The sequence below is a fragment of the Polyodon spathula genome, chromosome 1 (assembly GCF_017654505.1).
Source record: "Polyodon spathula isolate WHYD16114869_AA chromosome 1, ASM1765450v1, whole genome shotgun sequence".
Lineage (NCBI taxonomy): Eukaryota > Metazoa > Chordata > Actinopteri > Acipenseriformes > Polyodontidae > Polyodon > Polyodon spathula.
This window is the reverse complement of record NC_054534.1, coordinates 10,970,117-10,990,024: the sequence shown is the minus strand read 5'-3', so window position 1 is coordinate 10,990,024 and position 19,908 is coordinate 10,970,117. Positions and strand designations below refer to the sequence as shown.

Here is a 19,908-nt window from a genome sequence, read left to right as displayed (position 1 = left end):
CCGCTACCAAGGACAGTATAACGAGAACATGATGGGAGACTACATTTGGGGGCTGATTCGTGAAAGTGATTTACAGTATAATCGTAAATCTTGAAAAACTTCTCACTTCTAAATCTTTTGTAGTCATTTTTGTATTACTTTAGTATAAATACATGTTAATTTGGATTCATATGTTGTTTTTTTCTGACTTTATGTGAACGAAAAGACACAAATTCGCCCGTTTTCTCATTGGAAATAGGTAAATTTCAAAATATCACTGTCCTGGTCACAAAAGCAAAGTCTGTGGGGAATAATAGCCATTTTTTTATACTTTTGAGACATAACCAATTAGGAAATAACACTTACTACCCAGGAACAAAAATTGTGTTACATAGTGTTATCAATGCCGAAGCACAGCCGTTCTGGAGTTGCCCACTGGGATCTTCTTTTGTTCATTGCCTTTCATAGTCACTAAATGCAAAATATTAGTTGTCTCCCTGTTTCAGGATTGATTTTAACCTATATTGATAAACAGAGTCATAAAGCAACAATTAGGCTGGAAAAATGTACAATCCCTGGGGGGTGTTTCTGTGCAGCAGATATAATTAATCTCCACGTACTGTAACAACATTACAAGCACTTTCTAGGCATGTTTACGTCCATTACTTACTAAATAATAGAACGTCTTTGTGATTACTTTAAAATTGATTTTCTTTGTTTCTCTGAAAACACAGTGATACAGTGATACAGATAATGCAATCTGTTTTTTTACGGTAATATCTTTATTCAAACAGCAGTTACTTGTGATGTTGCTCCTGTAGATGTTTCCCGATGCAAATTCTAGCTTGAAACACATCAAACAGTCCCATTGGAAATAAACAGTTTGAGTCATGTAAACAGGTTCTCCATGCACCTGTGATACAGCAAACATGAAAGACCATGTCCAGTAACTCAGCAATAAGCGCAGATGACTCGGTTTATTTTGAGTGAAAATGCTAAAACTCATAAGCTGATGCATAAAGCTGCTAATGCAGAGATGAACAACAATAATTCGTAGGTCTTGTGACCCTTAATGGTAATAAGGCTGACATTCAATTTACTTTTGTCAAAGCTGAATCATGGCACACTCTTCTTCTTTTAATATATCAAATAAATGGTGATGGCTGATTTTTAAGATCTAAATCAAAGGACTGGCTAGACAATAAAAGTAAACAGTTTTTTTTTTTTCCTTTTTTTTTTTTTAAAACAATTAGTTCCTGTTCACGTTAGCATTTAAAAACAAAGCTCAAATGTTGGTTACCTGAAACCTAGTGCAAAAAGGTTAGCAAGTTTAGACAGATATTGTAAAACTGGGTTTGTGTAACTTATGACCCCGGTTTCATCTACAACCAGGGCACACCAGATCCCAGATCCGGAACCTTCTTGTCTGACAGGCGAGAATTAAACAGGTTTCAAATAATGAACAAAAGGTTTTTGTATGTTGCAAAAAAAACATAACATGAACAATAGAAACTTTGTCTTGTTACATGAATTGAATGACAGAAGTGTACTGCAACAATATATTTTATGATATGATATCTAGGAGTAAAAAAAATTACAGCCATCTTAACTAAACGGTATCGTCGCTCCGGTTCATCAGATTAGTCAGCCCTCCATTGGCATTTTTTAAACCTGAAGATTATGTTAAAACACTGTTATCATACATTGCAGTACACTGTATACTATCATGCACTGTAGTGTACTATATACTACCATGCACTGCAGTACACTTTATACTACCATGCACTGTAGTATAAGGTATACTACCATGCACTGTAGTGTACTGTATACTACCATGCACTGTAGTACACTGTATACTACCATGCACTGTAGTACACTGTATACTACCATGCACTGTAGTACACTGTATACTACCATGCACTGTAGTACACTGTATACTACCATGCACTGTAGTACACTGTATACTACCATGCACTGTAGTACACTGTATACTACCATGCACTGTAGTACACTGTATACTACCATGCACTGCAGTACACTGTATACTACCATGCACTGCAGTACACTGTATGCAACTGTTTTCTTGCCTGGCCAATCACACGCCCTTTCTCCAAGAAATGCATCTCATATCATCTCTCATTATAGCGCCTTCTTTAGAGATGTTTTTCCTTTACATGCAATTTTTTAGTAACTATATGTTTAGATATAATCGCAGTACTGTTAACAATTAATAAGTGTGAAATACTCGATGATTTCTTATATCTTCAACGTTGCTGTTCCTGAGACCCTCCTGATACTTGGTATGAAAAACGTCATCAGGAAGTGAGAAACAACCCTTTTTAAACTGTCAGGAGAAAATGGTGCTCATCTCTGCATCATGGCTTACTAAACAGAACATACAGTTCTCTGAAGGGGTACAAGACCCTATGCAATAAGAACACCAACTTTATGCTAAGGTATGGGAACATCTGTTTTAATTCTAAATTCATTTTTTATAACACTGCTTATTAATAATTCATCACCTTCTGTAGATTTCATTTTTTTTTTTTTTACTACTGCAATTAATCATTAAATCTTAATTAACAAATAAATCCTCACAATTTCTTGGCTAACCATGCACGAGAGAAGACTTCCATTAAAAAAGTCTTCTCAGTGTCCTGGGAAAAACCCTGAAAGCTGGCAGATCTGCAATTACTTTTACTTGGTTTATCACCATATTTTAAGTAGAAAAAAAGAGCATCTGGTTACTTGGCTAACCCTGTGGCAGAATCTCTTGTAAAACCCTCCAACTCAGACATGCTAACTATGAATGACCACAAAGCAGGAGCCTGTCACACCACATTTAAAACTGCTTACAAAGTGCCACTGCGAAGGTAATCATACAGTGTTAACTGAGCCGATGCCAATGATTTCAAATGCTGCCATAGCGTTTTTTCCAAACCCCACTGGTTTGCCTCTCTAATGGGATCTGCATACCACCAGACCGACAGTAATGTCTACCGAGCACTGTGAGAAATGATTCAGAAGCCTGTAACGTGTTTGTCAAATTTGAAAATCCAAGCAAACAGCGACATACAAAGTGATGGCTTCTAAGGGTCTAACGGGTCAGCCACCCTGTCCTGGCAAATACATTAATGTGAAGATACGTTCTGGATGTGATAAGGTGGCGTCCAACCCATACACAAATATATTAACGTGAAGATAACACAGGCATATTAACCTGAAGATATATTCTAATCTCTTCTATGAACACCCCTTCTTATTCCTGTACTGAGATCTCCGTGAACCACACTACAGTGATGCTGAGTTCAATACAGGGCTAGAAGTAGCAATGTGATATTCGAACCATCACTGAGGCTTCCATAGTCTTCTCAGTGGTATTAATAAATGAATTGGAAATATGTTCTTATTCACTTGGCCAGAAGAAATCCAACTTATTCCTAAAACAGAAAGACTAAAACCGCTTGCTAAAAAAAAAACCTATCCAATTTGCTACAGCTGTTTCAATATAGAGTAAACCATGATCATTTTTTAAACCTTTCTGTTCCATTGCAGCAGCAGAAACACAGTTTCCATATAAGAAAGGAATGCTCTCTTATTTAAGCCTAGGGATCGTAGGTTTCCAAATCATGTCCAAAAGGCTACCCACACAGGGTTTCATTCCTTTCCTCTGTGTCTGTTAATCACATGATCACATCAAGTCCAATTCTTCCTTTACAGTACTTTGACCTGAAAACAACTGCAAGACTGAAATTGAAATTTGCTGTAAAAATTTTTCTCAATCTAATGAATTAGTAGCTGCTGTCATGTACAGCCAGTTGCAGTTTTTAAAACCATATCGCCCAGCAATCACACATAATCCAGTTGTCTTCACCGGCCAGTTACTCTGGGCTTGCTTCAGAGGTGAATGCAAACTCTTCACTCAGGTTGCCACTGTTATGGAAGCTGCCAGGCACACTTTTATAATTGCCCTGGGGAGCTTACTTGATGCTGCTCTTCCTTCACCCCCTCAATGGACCAATGCATAAAGGGACTCGACACGCCACACAACAGTTACAACAGCATCCTGTTTCTGTGACATTCAACCCCTTATGAAACAAACATATATTTATATAGAAACTGGCCCATTTTTTATATATTTAAAATATATTTTAGTCTGTAATCCATATATTTATTTTATACGGATTACAGACTAATGAAAATAAATGGTGCACCACATATTTTCAACATATAAAATAAACGTATTGATTACAGACTAAAATATATTTTAAATATATCCCATATGTTTTAAATATATAAACGGAGCCAATTTCTATATATCAAAAATACATAGATCATACTTTTCTACAATATTTAAAAAAAAATGTTTGTTTTTTTTTTCCATAAGGGAGAACAGATTGCCTCCAGCAAGGTGAAGGTGTATACATTAATAAAATCATGCCAGTCCAGTTGAGTCTCGCTAATCAATACAAATGATTGCCCGCAGCCTACAAAAGATCCTGCAGCTTATTGTGGGAGGTGCAGTAAATATACAGCCCTGCTAGTTTATCCTGATGAACTTTAGTTCCTAATATATCAGGGATATGACCAGAATACAAAGAAGGGTGGTTAGTGCAAAACTCTCACTGTACACTATCTACAGCTGCATTTCTGCAAGAAATAGACGAACCCCTTATAAACACCAAGAGGGAGAGCTTGAGGGTTTATTAATGGCATCTCACACCAAGGGCGTGTGTAAAATCACCTCCACACAAATTTTAACTGATTCTAGAATGCAGACAATGCTGTTGGTAAAACAAAACGCTATTTGCGTATACAGATTAATGAACGGAAAAGCTCTATCTGCAGGCAAGGTATAAAGTCTTATGTTTTTTGGCATTTTAAAGTTTTAAAGTTCTTTGGTTTAGAGATAATTTTACCCCATCACAGAGGTGGAGTTCGGGGCACTAAAATATTACAGAGAGAAGCCTTTTGGATATTTACATTAGATACATTATTTCCTAATGGGATGAATGAGGATTTGGGTCTGTCATGCTTTTTTTTAATTTATTCCTGTTTATCTACAGGTAATATAAGGAACTTTTTACATGTATAAGGCTTTCAATTATTAACTGTGGATTTGCATCAAGCCAATGTGTTCATTAAATAATTGTGTTTGCAATGAATTGAATGATTATATTATGGACTGCAGCTGATAAATGTCTTTTGACTTTAAAAAAAAAAAAAAATGTTAATCTGTCTTGTGCTTTGAAAAGTAACTGACTTGCCTTAATGATCTGACTGCTGATGTTTGCCCAGTTAACAACTAGGGCCATTGCCTATCAATTGAGAAATCATTTTTGGATACTAAGATCTGAAACTGATAATATGGCTTTATAAATGTGTTTGTTTTTAATGCTTATTTAAAAAATGCCAAAAAAGTCTGATGAAATCAATGTATTGTGTTTTAATACAGAATCCGTATGTCGTAATGATCTGATTGCTGTTGCCAGTCTAATTACCAATTGGATTCGTACGTATATTGTTAATACAAATGATTTGAGACTATATACAGTACCGTGAAAAAGTATTTGCCCCCTGTCTGATTTTCTGCATTTTTGCACATTTTTCACATTGAACTTGTTCAGATCTTTTTGTGGGTTGAAGTAGTATATAGAGGGAGTCTAGAGAAAAAAATGGCACCAAAGTTTAGTGCTTCTTTCACTTGTTTGGTTTGCAAGGTAATCAAACATGCAATCTTCAGGTGTGAAAAAGTTATTGCCCCCCCCCAGTTAACTGAACCCAATTAAAGGGATAATCAGGGTCAGCTGTTTGAATACTTTGGTTAACAATCAGGACTGATTTGGCCCAGCCCTTCCCATTATAAATCTGACTAACTTTGGCCCTTACCATCAGAGTGAAGTTGTCAGCACATCATGCCACGATCAAAAGAAATTCCTGAAGACCTCCAGAAAAACAAAAGTTGTTTATGTCTATCAGCCTGGAAAGGGTTACAAAGCCATTTCTAAGGCTCAGGGGCTTCACCAAACCACTGTCAGAGCCATTTTGTTCAAATGGAGAAAGTTTGAGACAGTAGTGAATCTTCCCAGGAGTGGCGGTCCTGCCAAAATCTGTCCAAGAGCAAGGAGTAAAATTGTCCAGGAAGTCACAAAGATCCCTAGAATAATATCCAGGGATCTGGACCAAGCCATCATCTCCCTGACCAGCAGGATCCAAGACAGCCTCTGAAAATCCCATCTCTACAGGCTGTAGATGCAGGACCAGAGTCATCGTCTCCCTGACCAGCAGGATCCAAGACAGCCTCCCTGAGCAGCAGGATCCAAGCAGGATCCAAAACAGCCTCTGAAAATCCCATCTCTACAGGCTGTAGATGCAGGACCAGAGTCATCATCTCCCTGAGCAGCAGGATCCAAGTGATCATACTTAGTGTACAACAATTATTACTACGGCTGTGGGTATGCTTAACCCCCTGACAGCTGTGCAGCTGCAATATTCATGTGAAACAAATGGAATGTGTTTGCTGATTTAGTACATATTGTTGAATTTGTATTTTACCTTTGCATTTATGTCACATTGTAGATTCATAGTGATTCATAGTGAGTCATGCACAGTAGTTCCTACTATGTGAAAGGTATAATGGGAATGCAAAACCCCAAACAGGATCGCACTAGGTGATGAGACAAATGCTTGGGACGTGCAGCTATACCCTTACTGGGGAACTCTACAGCAGGCGAGGCCCTGTTTTAATTGTTTCAACTAAAAGAATGTCTTTCTACCAAATTAAATTACAGTAGAGTCAATTATCTGATCTTTGATCAACCGTAGTATCTAATCAACCGATCGCACCAGTAATCATGTGTGGTGTATTACGCAGATGCTTCTGCTGCTAAAACAGCTATGAGATTTAACTACCAAAAAAAGGATCAGCAGACTGAGGCAAATAAGTTGCAGAATTATTCAGACCAACAAAACCTCAGATGGAGCTGTGTGTGTTTTAAATTGCTGCAGTTAAGCAAATTAACAGTCACCTTGTTCTTGATTTTTCTTCTATTTCGTCAGTAAGGGCTGGAGATTCTGTCTACGTTATTGAGCAGCTTAGAACTTGAATTTTATTCATTTCAATTGCACGTTACTACAACGCCTTGGCAACAAGCATCAAAGTATAGAAACATTGTACTGAATTTTTGAAGTTTAATGGTTCCTAATGTTCTGTAATTTGTCACAGTTGTACTGAATTGTATTCTTTGATTTTCAAAGTTTGGTATATGGTGCGTTTAATTACAGTATTTCATTACCTCAACTGTAGGTGTTAGTTTTACTGAATTGCATTAATTTAATGATGTAAATTGTTTGCACTTTTGTATGCTTAATGTGATAGAATAGGTTACTAGTAGGTACTTGTGCATGTTAACTTTATTCTATACACTATTAAAGGTACAGTAATTGTTATTAATACCTGTTCGATTATCCATTTGAATCGATTATGCAAACCAGTATCGGTCCCAACTAGTTTGGATAATTGATTCTCTACTGTGCTGTTCAGCGGAATATCTCTGAAACATGTAATCAATGTCGAAACATCAATACACAAGACTAATGCATAAAAATCAGTTTATTTTGCAGTGTTACTGAACATGGTGTAGTTTTGAACACACATATTCATCAGAGGATAGCACACAGCTTTCTGCTGTTTTTACAAGTATTGTTTCTGAGACTTAGTGAGGTTTATGGATGGAGGATATCAAAGCTGTTATGTACAAATGAAGTTTTAGCAGTTTTTACATGCCACCTTAATAGCTAAACTAAAAAATAAGCTAGAAAATAAATTGCCTTGAGATTAATAATTGTAACAATTTGGAGAGTTCTAAAATGATACGTCTTCTGTTGAGAGCAAGTAGTCTAGAATAGCAATGCTTAATTACAGTTATCGTTTAGTTTTCTCTTATATACATCTTACAGTGCAAAAAATGTGTGTCTTCTACTGTATATGGGTTGCACGTCATACAGAAGTCACGCGGTATTCTGTAGTATAAGTAGATCATCTAGCATACGAGATGTACAAATTGTACAAGAAGGGAGTATTATACTGGGGTTGTAACCCAAGCCTGCTTAGTCATGCACATTATGCAAAGGTTGCGCCTTACACACAGGGTGCAGAATATATTACTAACATTACTGTATATAGATGTTTCTTATTTTTGGTCCAGCCCCATGAATACTGATTATGGTAAGTATGTAAAAATGTGCAAAGTATCTAAAATATTCTGCAACATGAATCTTTCTGATCCAGAAGCTGCATTTTGTTCTTTTAACTGCACATCTTCTAAAAGGTAGATGGAGTGAAGACAAGGTAACGTCACAGATAGAAAATGCATGCCCTTCAGGAAGAGGAGACAGACATACTCTTGACACTTTGAAAAATTCAGTTCTTATATTGCATCAGTTAGAATCCCCAAATATAGTCACACAAAAATAACATTTGGCATTTGTACTAGTAAAAACACTTCAGTAGAAAATAAATTATAGCCACTTGCTGTCAAACACTGGGGGACATGTATCAAGCGTTTGTAATGGTTCCTATCCAGTTTTAAATAACTTTAGCATAACCGAGGCAGAAGTGTTAAAGGGACTAGACACTCTTAATATAAACAAATCCCCTGGGCCAGATGAGATCCTCCCAATAGTACTCAAAGAAATGAAAGAAGGTTATTTACAAACCGTTAACCAAGATCATGCAACAGTCTCTTGACACAGGGGTTGTACTGACTGGAAAATTGCAAACGTAATACCGATCCACAAAAGGGGAAACAAAACTGAACCAATAACTACTGACCAATAACTACATTTAATAGAGAAAAGTGTAAGGTACTGCATGCAGGAAATAAAAATGTACATTATAAATATCATATGGGAGATACTGAAATTGGAGAAGGAATCTATGAAAAAGACCTAGGAGTTTTTGTTGACTCAGAAATGTCTTCATCTAGACAATGTGGGGAAGCTATAAACAAGGCCAACAAGATGCTCGGATACATTGTGAAAAGTGTTGAATTTAAACCAAGGGAAGTAATGTTAAAACTGTACAATGCATTAGTAAGACCTCATCTTGAATATTGTGTTCAGTTCTGGTCACCTTGCTACAAAATGGATATTGCTGGTGTGGAATCAACTCCCCAGTAATGTTGTTGAAGCTGACACCCTGGGATCCTTCAAGAAGCTGCTTGATGAGATTCTGGGATCAATAAGCTACTAACAACCAAACGAGCAAGATGGGCCGAACGGCCTCCTCTCATCTGTAAACTTTCTTATGTTCTTATGATGGTGTTATGGTCATAGCGCAGAGTTTATGCCTAAAACTGCCCTGCATGTATCTTGGTAAGTTAAGACCGTATTATCACCACCAAAATAAGTTCCGGCATGCAATGCGCTCCACAAACACGACCTATCTCAAATTGGTCTTATTTGTATGCAAAGAAAAAGTCAGAAAGCAACTGATAAGAAAGAGCATTATGGCAGCAGTCATATAAGCGCCTGGAAAACTCACAGTATTTTTAAAAGAAATTCACGAATGACAATAAAAAAAAAATTATAATTTCACAGTGTCAAGAAACCAATTATTTATTACAAAAAAAACACATTTTCTATTTACATTATATTCTACTGATGTAAGCTGCCTAAAATGTGTTATCGTCTAATCAAGAACATCACCCAAAAACCAAGGCTGAAACATTTTAACATTTAGCCTAGTCAACTCTTGAAAAATGTACACTGTATCTCAATTTGCTATTGAAACAATCTTTAAAAATGTAACAAACTTCTGCTGGAAACAAGACATTTAAATGGTCTGTGTTGACTGCAAAAAAAAGTAACAAGCAGACAAAATAGCTTATTTAAAAACAATCTTGAATGACAAATTCAGCAACATTTTAGAGTTTTGCAAACCTTTAAAACATCGATTTAAATGATCATGCAATTTATAGCTTATTTTCCTGCCTCGAATCCCAAAATACTAAACACGGGAGAAATATTAACTGAAAACCTGAAATGACAAAACCGAAGCTTTTGTGTTTTTCTTTATACACACTGTACATTAGTAGTATGTAGAATTGTCACTGTACAGTATGAAGAATTCACCAATCATGAAGCCGGTATTTGATTGACCCCATTGCCGTAGTAACCAAATGCATGCATTGGCATCGGACCGTGTAAGCTGCTGTAGCGCTGCTTCTACTTGATAAAAGTATGAAATCAGCAGGGGAGGTGAAGAGTACAGTAATGTAAAATAAAATGCATATTTTTCACAGTAGGCAGTGAAATACACGATTTCCGTGAAATTCATGATCTCATGAATTTTCTGAGGCATTTACGACGGAGATTGCACATTCCTAACCTTCCTCAACAATGCAGGAACAGACGTAGAGTACTGACTTTTGCTTTGATTGGTTTCACACCAGAAAATCTCAAACAAACTGCATTTTTCCTCCAAGCAAGTTCAAGTTTGCCTTCTCGACTGTAATCGCACCAGAATGTGTTTGTTTTTACACTGCAATTTTTAAGTGAATCTGATCGTCTGGATTTGTGCACGTGACCAAAATGATATCTTCCTGTTAATGCCCAGATGGATGTTCATTACTAAACATGGAGGGTTCCGCCCGTGCATGGCTTGCGATATTAGTGCTATTTACATATATTTTGTTTATTCAACATCTGCTTGTAGAATGTCAGCGCGAAAGCTGGATAATACATATTGTTGAGCAACACCGACGTTTTCATGCTGCATTATGTGCACCTACATCGGTGAGTTGTAGCAGTTCCTATCAATCCCTGTTTATCAGCCTTTCTCGTCTCAATATGATTATATTGTAATGACACATAACATGCAGAAAAAGTGTGTCAAGGCATAAAGACCAATTATGCGAGAGACCAAGCTATTTATATATGTAACGTAAAAATAATAATTATAATATATACAGTGCCCTGGCAGAATAAAATGAGCATTGGAAACAATTTTATTCTCTGATGCATTTAGTTTAGTAAATATTGTGTATAGGGGTGTAAATCATTTATAGTTTAAAAGTTAGTAAAGTGTCAAACGTTTTTAATTTTGCTATTCGTTTAAACTTTGTTACTTTTTATTACTTCCTACCTTTGTCACGTGACATCCTTGTCATTGGATAATCACCTCCCAATGACCAGCATGCATTTGGTCACGTGACTAGTCTGCTTCTTTGAAGCTGGATCTAGTGTCGAAGTGGGGCCTAGACATGTTTGACTTGTTTGTTTGTTTTTTTAACAGAAGATTGCTTCCATTTTATGTATTTTTTGGTCTTCTTTTTTTGCTACTGCTGCCAGTCAGATAAATACAAACTATTGCTATTAGTAATATTATTATATTATTATTATTATTATTATTATTATTATTATTATTATTATTATTATTAAACAGTATTGATTGTTTTAATTAATGTGAAACTGTACTTGGAATTAAGTCAGTTTGGTGTGAACTTTACTAAATCTTGTCTCTTCTACGCTGTAAGTAGGATAGATTAGCAATTTGGATTTTAGTACTGTTTGAATAATTAGACTGCATAACATTTCTGTAATAATGCAATTAATACTCGCCCTCTATTCAAAACAGACCATTATCGTACCGCTGATGCTATTATTTTTTTCATACTGCTTCACTGTTTTTATAAATTGATTTATATTTATGGCTTTAATAATTTATTTGATTCAATTAAGTTATTTTTTTCTGTCAAACAACTTAATGGGCTTTTAAACAGGCCAACCCTTCATTTTTCACTTACAAACAAGATCGCAACATGTTAATAAGCGACTAATCTTTATTCAAGCTATAATGAAAAATAAAGCGTTTTGCTGGACGCATTATTACAATCGTTATGATGAGTAACTGTATTTCAATTAATAAAGACGAGTCTCTTTGGCATTTATATTAAAGTAAGACTTAGCATTTAAAAGCCCATTTAGTGGTTTCACACAAGAAAAAAAAACGTAAATTAAACTAATTTTACTATTAACGCGTTTCTCAGTTGCAATTGAGTTGCACAAATGGATTATCAAGTATCAGTTGCATTTAAGGAGAGTAGAAAAGCTGATGTAAAAGACCTATTTAAAGACATACAGTGCCGAGAAAGAGTTTATGAACCCCAATGATAATTATGGAAATTCCATAGTTTTACCATGATAGCCTTCTTGAATCAAAACTTTTCTTAAATATCCAGTAGGGTTTATACTAACCAATTCCATGTCTTCTGAAACAAAATGATGTATAAATTAGACAAACAATGAGTAATTAAGATTCAGGGTATGTGAAAAAGTAAGTGAATCCCTGGTTTTACCAGCTCAATTAAGGGGATAATTAGAATCAGGTGTTGGAAATAATTAGGTAGATCTTCAGGGCTGAGTTTGGGAAGCCCCACCCTAAACAAAGCTAAGAAACGTAGTTTGGTCTACACCATAGAGGTGTGTGGAAATAAGTCATGCCACGATCAAAAGAAATCTCTGAGGACCTCAGAAAAACAGTTATTGATGCTCATCAGTCTAGAAAGGGTTACAAAACCATTTCTAAGGATTTGGGGCTCCATCAATCCACTCTCAGACATGGAGTCTACAAATGGAGAAAGTTCAAGACAACAGTCACTCTACCCAGGAGCGGTCATCCTACCAAAATCTCTCCAAAAACCGGAAAATCATCAAGGAAGTCACAAAGAACCCCAGAGTAACATATCTCCACCTTAGCCACTCTCGCCTTGGCTAATGTGAGTGTTCATAACTCAATTATCAGAAAAAGACTGAACAACAATGGTGTTCATGGAAGGATAGCCAGGAGGAAACCACTGCTCTCTAAAAAGAACATTGTTGTCCGTCTGAAGTTTGCCAAAACACACATAATGACCCGCAAGACTAATGGAATAATGTTCTCTGGACAGACAAGTCAAAGGTAGAACTTTTTGGCCTTGATGAGAAATGTTATGTTTGGCGAAAACCAAACACTACGTTCGAACAGAAGAACTTCATCCCAACCGTCAAGCATGGTGGTGGGAGTGTGACGGTTTGGGGCTGCTTTGCTGCCTCAGGACCTGGACGGCTTGCCGTCATTGACACAACCATGAATTCTGCATTGTACCAGAAGATTCTAGAGGAGAATGTCAGGCCATCCGTCCGTGAGCTGAAGCTGAACCGAAAGTGGATTATGCAGCAAGACAATGAAAACGTAAAAGCAGATCTACAAAAGAATGGCTGCAGAGTCAAAGTCCTGACCTAAACCCAATCGAAATGTTGTGGCAGGGCCTGAAGTGAGCTGTCCATGCAAGGAAGCCCTCAAATGTCACTGAGTTGAAGCAGTTCTGTACGAGGAATGGGCCAAAATAATTCAAAACCAATGTGAGAGACTGACCAATAGTTACAGGAAACGCTTAGTTTAAGTCATTACTGCTCAAGAGGTGCCACCAGTTACTGAATGTAAAGGTTCACATACTTTTTCACACATGGATATTGAATGTTGAATCATTTGTGGATAAATAAATGTTGAAAAAGTATCATGGTTTTGTGTTATTTGTTTAATCAGGTTATCTTTATCTATTATTAGGACTTTGATTAAGATCTAATAACATTTTAGATTTGAAATATGTGAAAATCCCAAGGGGTTCACAAACTTTTTGTATATGTGGTAATTTATAGAAAGCTATTTATTTTAAAATGCTCAGCGTCCTTGCAGCTAACGCACTTCCCCCAAGATGGCCGACTCCATGTTTTGAGATGGCCGACTTCTGCTGCTGAGACCGCACATCGAACGGGACGAATACTACCCCCCTTACACAGCATCTTTTCAAAATGTTTTTATTTTAATGTTTAAACTATATGTTTTTTAAGTTTTAATGTTTATTAAATTAAACGCAATCTAGCACACCTAACTGTGCATTAAACTATACTTATTTAGCAATGCTATGTTTTTGAAGTTTCTTGAACACTCATTCATGCTAGCAAGTACTGTAAAGAGTTAGGATAGGGGGTGCCAGTATTTCCAACTTCAAACACATAACAAATCAATACAGCTTAATAAACAGTATTTATTATACTAAATAAATACTACACTAGTGATAATATATAATATTATTCCATTAATTATTATATAATATTATTCCAACACTTTACCACCAGTCAGTTCGGTTTCTGTTGCATTGTGAATTCTAACGCGATTGCTTTCACACTGGCGGACTTTGAGGGGGAAACGCATTACTGTTCCCTTTCAGTCGGGCCGAGATCACCCTTCCAGGTGAGTCCTTGTCCTTTTCTTTAGTGCACACTGTGATGCGAAACTAAGTTTTAATGTTTATTAAATTAAACGCAATCTAGCACACCTAACTGTGCATTAAACTATACTTATTTAGCAATGCTATGTTTTTGAAGTTTCTTGAACACTCATTCATGCTAGCAAGTACTGTAAAGAGTTAGGATAGGGGGTGCCAGTATTTCCAACTTCAAACACATAACAAATCAATACAGCTTAATAAACAGTATTTATTATACTAAATAAATACTACACTAGTGATAATATATAATATTATTCCATTAATTATTATATAATATTATTCCAACACTTTACCACCAGTCAGTTCGGTTTCTGTTGCATTGTGAATTCTAACGCGATTGCTTTCACACTGGCGGACTTTGAGGGGGAAACGCATTACTGTTCCCTTTCAGTCGGGCCGAGATCACCCTTCCAGGTGAGTCCTTGTCCTTTTCTTTAGTGCACACTGTGATGCGAAACTAATATTTCTGACGTTTCACACCTGCACAAATGAACCGAACTTAGGTGTTAATTGAACTCTAGTGCAAATGATCCTCTCCAAACGAACTAGGTGTGAAAGGCCCCTTAGTCAACACAGGTCACTGACTCTCTAAATGACCTACCTACTGATCAATTGAGGTAGCCCATTTGTAGGGGAGGCGCTATTTTTCCCCATTAGACCGTTAGTTAATCTGTGTTACAGTAACCCATTTTGAGAGTTTCACAACACCGGCGCTGCAAAATTTTTACTTTTAAATGTACCAGCTTACGCCGTGCCTCATTAATTTTGGGCCAGTTAATACATTCCACATGGGGTAAAATTTTTGCCGCCGCAGAGTGCTACTTTACACTGCACCAATTTAGTGCTGCACTGGCCGACCTTGACACATGTCCCTCATTGCGTATTATAACTTCTACCTATACTATACAGTAGAAAAGAATTGTAGCCTACGCAATGTCAACTACAACAACGTTCGTTAAAGCATCACAACTTAAATTGTTCAAAAAAATTTAAAAGATGTCATAAAAAATATTACATTTCTGGTTACAAAATTCAGTCAAACTTGAATTTCATACAACAAATGACGGCAGAGTAATCAATTTCTGCTTCAAAATGCTGCCAAATACACTCGCAACCAATGCATATTAAGCAAGATAATCAAAATTACAACTTTGAAGTACATTGTGTAATAATAATAATAATAATAATAATAATAATAATAATAATAATAATAATAATAATAATGTACAACCTGGCAAACACTCAGGAGTCTCAAATATTCAAAGAAGAGAGCTTTTTAAAAAAAAAATAGAATAATATTCTGCTCACAGTTTATCATTGGATTTAATGCATCATCAAGTCTGTTTTGCTGCACACAACTTGCTATCCTATTGTTGTCTTCAGATAGTAAAAAAAAAAATCCAAACACTGCTCTTTTTTTAGCTATATTTACTGCAGGTTTACTGCGAGGTACACAGCACTGGGAAAATGACAGTCTCAGTGCTCTTGCGTCAATAGTACAGTAAGCGTGCCTGAGCAAACTTTACATTCTGTGCTGGAAGAAATTCAAGCATTAATATCGTTGTACATTATTGACAAAAATAACTATATATATATATATATATTGTGTGTGTGTGTGTGTGTGTGTGTGTGTGTGTGTGTGTGTGTGTGTGTGGCATTACATAAATATATCTAACATACTGCAAACATTGACCTCTTTCCGTGATATGATGTTAGCTCATTATAATATACACCCTTCAACACCCGGTGCTAGACATTCGAAATATATGTTTTCTTCAACCAAAACAAACATATCATTGTCTCACTAATCATGTGTGAGCAAGAAATAACGGAAGCACCATGAAACTGAATTTGCGATTCACGGAAGTACAGGAAGTTAATACATTCAAGTACTCATTGAACCTAGAAAGGTAACTGCAGTACATTGATGAAAATATTTGAAACGCAGCAGTATTTTCTAAAAGACCTGTTTCTGCACCTACTTTGAGCGTATAAGGTTGTAAAGTTGTTGAAACAGCAATTCATGTTACTCTATCTGGTAGATTTTTAGGCACAGTATTTAGACATGCGCAGAACACAAATGCACCCAGATGCTTTTTTGGATTAAATATAGGATTTGGATACCTATTAGAAAACACTTGAATGAACGAAACTGACTTAGGGTTAATATCCCATTCCCAGGAAAAGCAACACACATTACTGAGGGTTAATATCCCATTCCCAGGAACACCAGCACACATTATTGAGGTATCCCCCATCTTTCCTGAATAAATCCTGAGGCAGTAACCATTCAAAACACATTAGACCCTGATTTAGATTCCTATTTATGGTATCCCAAGTTTACATGATACATGATCAGCAAACCACAATGTCTTAAAAACCGTATTGACAGTGCGATGACAGTTTCTATTTTTCTCCAACTTCTCTACAGCAGCCTGTATAATACTAATAGTTAATACCGCTCTGTGTGAGCGCAGTTTCGGATCGTGTAACATCACCTTTTTGGAATTTCTGTTTTGGAGTTTTGCAGTTAGTGTTCCTGTGAACCCAACTGCAATACTTGTCAGTATCAAGGCACGAGTGACTTGTCAGTTTGCCTCTTGCGTGGGTTTTTGTTCTTAGCTTTTGTTCTAAACATTTCGCAACACGTTAAAAAGCATCAGCGGCGTTTTGAAACTGCAGGTTGCATTATTTTAAAAAAAGAACACGCGTGTTATGTCATTACTGTACAAATGGATACATTACCTTTTAGAGCCCCTGGTGTCGGTGAATGTAAACGTGGCGTCTGAATATCGGAAATCTGGAAAGGGCAAAATAATGTGTCAGGTAAGATTGCAACAGAAACTTTAAGCAAAACCCATTAACAAGTAAAGAAAAAAAAACAGCCGCAGAAATAGCCCCTTTTTCAACAAGTGCTGTTTCCATGGCAACATCAGAAGGGATTTCACAGTGAAGTTGGACAATATAGATAGATATTGAAAATCTGACTAAATAAAACACATTAATTGTAAAAATAAAAGTAATGTTTATCGAATTCCCTCACAATTATAGGGTTGCAAAATGTTGGTTTAAGTTGATTCTTGTAAGGCACTGAACACGAATACACTGCCAACGCCATGACTATATATATATATATATATATATATATATATATAATATATATATATATATATATATATATATATAATCCAGGCGTTCGCTGTTATGAAAACAATGCTGATTTAACACCAGACAGATACATATATGCCACGACATATAGTTACAGTGTGTCATTCACAGACTGTCAAACGTTTATTTTGCATTGTGCAACAACACTAAAAATGCGAGTTATGCATTTTAAATCGTGTTAAAAAAAATACAGACGGTTTCAGGTTTTTAATTATGTTTACGAGTTTTTTAAGACGCATTTTACCTGTCATTGTTAGAGATGTATGTAGTGCAAAGTCGGTTCATTGCAAGTCAATAAACACATTAGACAACAATATCAAGTACAGTAACCTTCATACAATAGAAACGTAGAAAACTCACCCGAAAACACGCAGTCCTTATCTGCCTTGCACCTCTGGATTACAATGTCGACGTCTTTATGTATTCTCTCTTGTCTTGAACACATCCCCATGAAATAAAACTCCCTGGATGGCTTATTGTATGCTTTACTCTGAAACAATAGTCTTAAGCGATTTTTATATCCCCACAGAATGTTTTTTTTTTTTTTTTTATGTATTTATTTATTTATTTTTGGTAACGCAAAATGATCTTGTATAATGTGCCCGTTTTCTCAAATCTCCAGGTGTGAATCCTGCCTTCTTTCTGCACTGTTTGATGTCTCTCGCAACAATAGATTCGGATGAAAAGCTCTACTCAACACCTCCTCTCTTCTCGATTGATATTCACACAGATAGCTGTTTCTACCGGAAGCCACAATCTTCACTCCACATCTCACAGCGCAACCCAACAATGGCGATTTCGAAAGGTACAGCAGGAGATGTATTACCGATCTTAAAGCGAAACAAACACTTTATCAGGCCGTACTTATTATTTATGAACTAAAACAATATGATCTGTACAGACGGCAAAAAGGTGTGGCGGTTATATAGTGTACCATAATTACATTATATAATTATACCATATAGTGTGCACAGTTTATGCTCCGATCATGAAACTGTGGAACGTATACAGGAGCAATCTTGCTTCTGAAGCTCGACCATCTTCATTAATTTGACTGGCACGTTTACCTGATCGCCTTTTATATGCAGGGTTTTCCAATAATGCACGTTGTCAAGTAGACTGCTTAAACCTGAGGATAGAGAGCCCTTGTTTTTATTGTTTAACATGTAACTGTTCCTAGTAGAGATCTGCGTTTTGATCATAAAATTGGTATTCTTTCTGTTTGAGAACACGTCAAATGGTGCATTTCAATTAACATGTCTCACAGGAATAAAATGGATGTAAACAATTTGTGTGATCAAAACACAACTGCAAAATACAATATGGATAGTGTATTAATATAAAATGCCAGAATATACTTTTACACATGTTTTTTACTTTAATTATATATGTTTAAAGTTTCAGTCATGTAGTATATTTACAGATGAGGTTAAAACAGTACTTTGTTTTTTGCAAGGATTTGTGTCATATAGTTTGATATTTCCCCCCACGTTCTCCCTGTACTAGCAATAGATAATATATACAATACCATAGTACCAGATGAAGAATAGAAATACTAGCTTTGCTTTTGGACCTGTAACTTGACCCTAGTGCCTTAAAGGGTTTCTTTCAAAGGTGTTTTTGTATTTTTTATTTCAGTGTTTAATTAAGTATTTCTAATACTGCAGGTTTTCCTGTAGACTGCTTAAACTTGAGGATAGAGAGATTTTGTTTTCACTGTTTAACATCTAACTGTTCCCAGTAGAGATCCGTATTTTGATCTTTGAATTGCTCAAATTACCTATATGGTACCAGTATCCTAGGAGACAGTCAATGTGGTTTTAGGAAAGGGAGATCGTGTCTAACTAACCTGCTTGATTGTTTTGAGGATGCAACATCGACAAAACATATGACATGGTTTATTTAGATTACCAGAAAGCTTTTGACAAAGTCCCACATAAAAGATTAATTCTCAAACTGAACGCAGTTGGGATTCAAGGAAACACATGTACATGGATTAGGGAGTGGTTAACATGTAGAAAACAGAAAGTACTGATCAGAGGAGAAACCTAAAAATGGAGCGAGGTAACCAGTGGAGTACCATAGGGATCAGGATTAGGTCCTCTGCTATTCCTAATCTACATTAATGATTTAGACTCTGGTATAGTAAGCAAACTTTTTACATTTGCAGATGACACAAAAACAGGAGGAGTGGCAAAAACTGTTGCAGCAGCAAAGGTCATTCAAAATGATCTAGACAGCATTCAGAACTGGGCAGACACATGGCAAATTACATTTAATAAAGAAAAGTGTAAGGTACTGCACGCAGGCAATAAACATGTGCATTATAAATATCATATGGGAGATACTGAAATTGAAGAAGGAATCTATGAAAAAGACCTAGGAGTTTATGTTGACTCAGAAATGTCTTCATCTAGACAATGTGGGG

At 36.2% G+C, this 19,908-nt stretch overlaps 1 protein-coding gene across 2 annotated transcripts in view; it reads right to left on the bottom strand.

The window, feature by feature from the left end:
- Window positions 1-18,336, bottom strand: part of LOC121314117 (protein mono-ADP-ribosyltransferase PARP8-like) — a 79,576-nt gene extending 61,240 nt beyond the window's left edge. The window contains exons 1-2 of one of the 2 annotated variants that reach the window (XM_041247040.1): window positions 17,841-18,336; window positions 17,058-17,112 (exon numbers count right to left, since the gene is read on the bottom strand). In XM_041247040.1, the coding sequence (XP_041102974.1) occupies window positions 17,058-17,112; window positions 17,841-17,931 (146 nt within the window). In that variant the 5' untranslated portion in view covers window positions 17,932-18,336. The remainder of the gene's footprint in view (window positions 1-17,057; window positions 17,113-17,840) is intronic. The other variant, XM_041247051.1, reaches the window with a different exon arrangement.
- Between the last annotated feature and the right edge of the window lie 1,572 nt (window positions 18,337-19,908).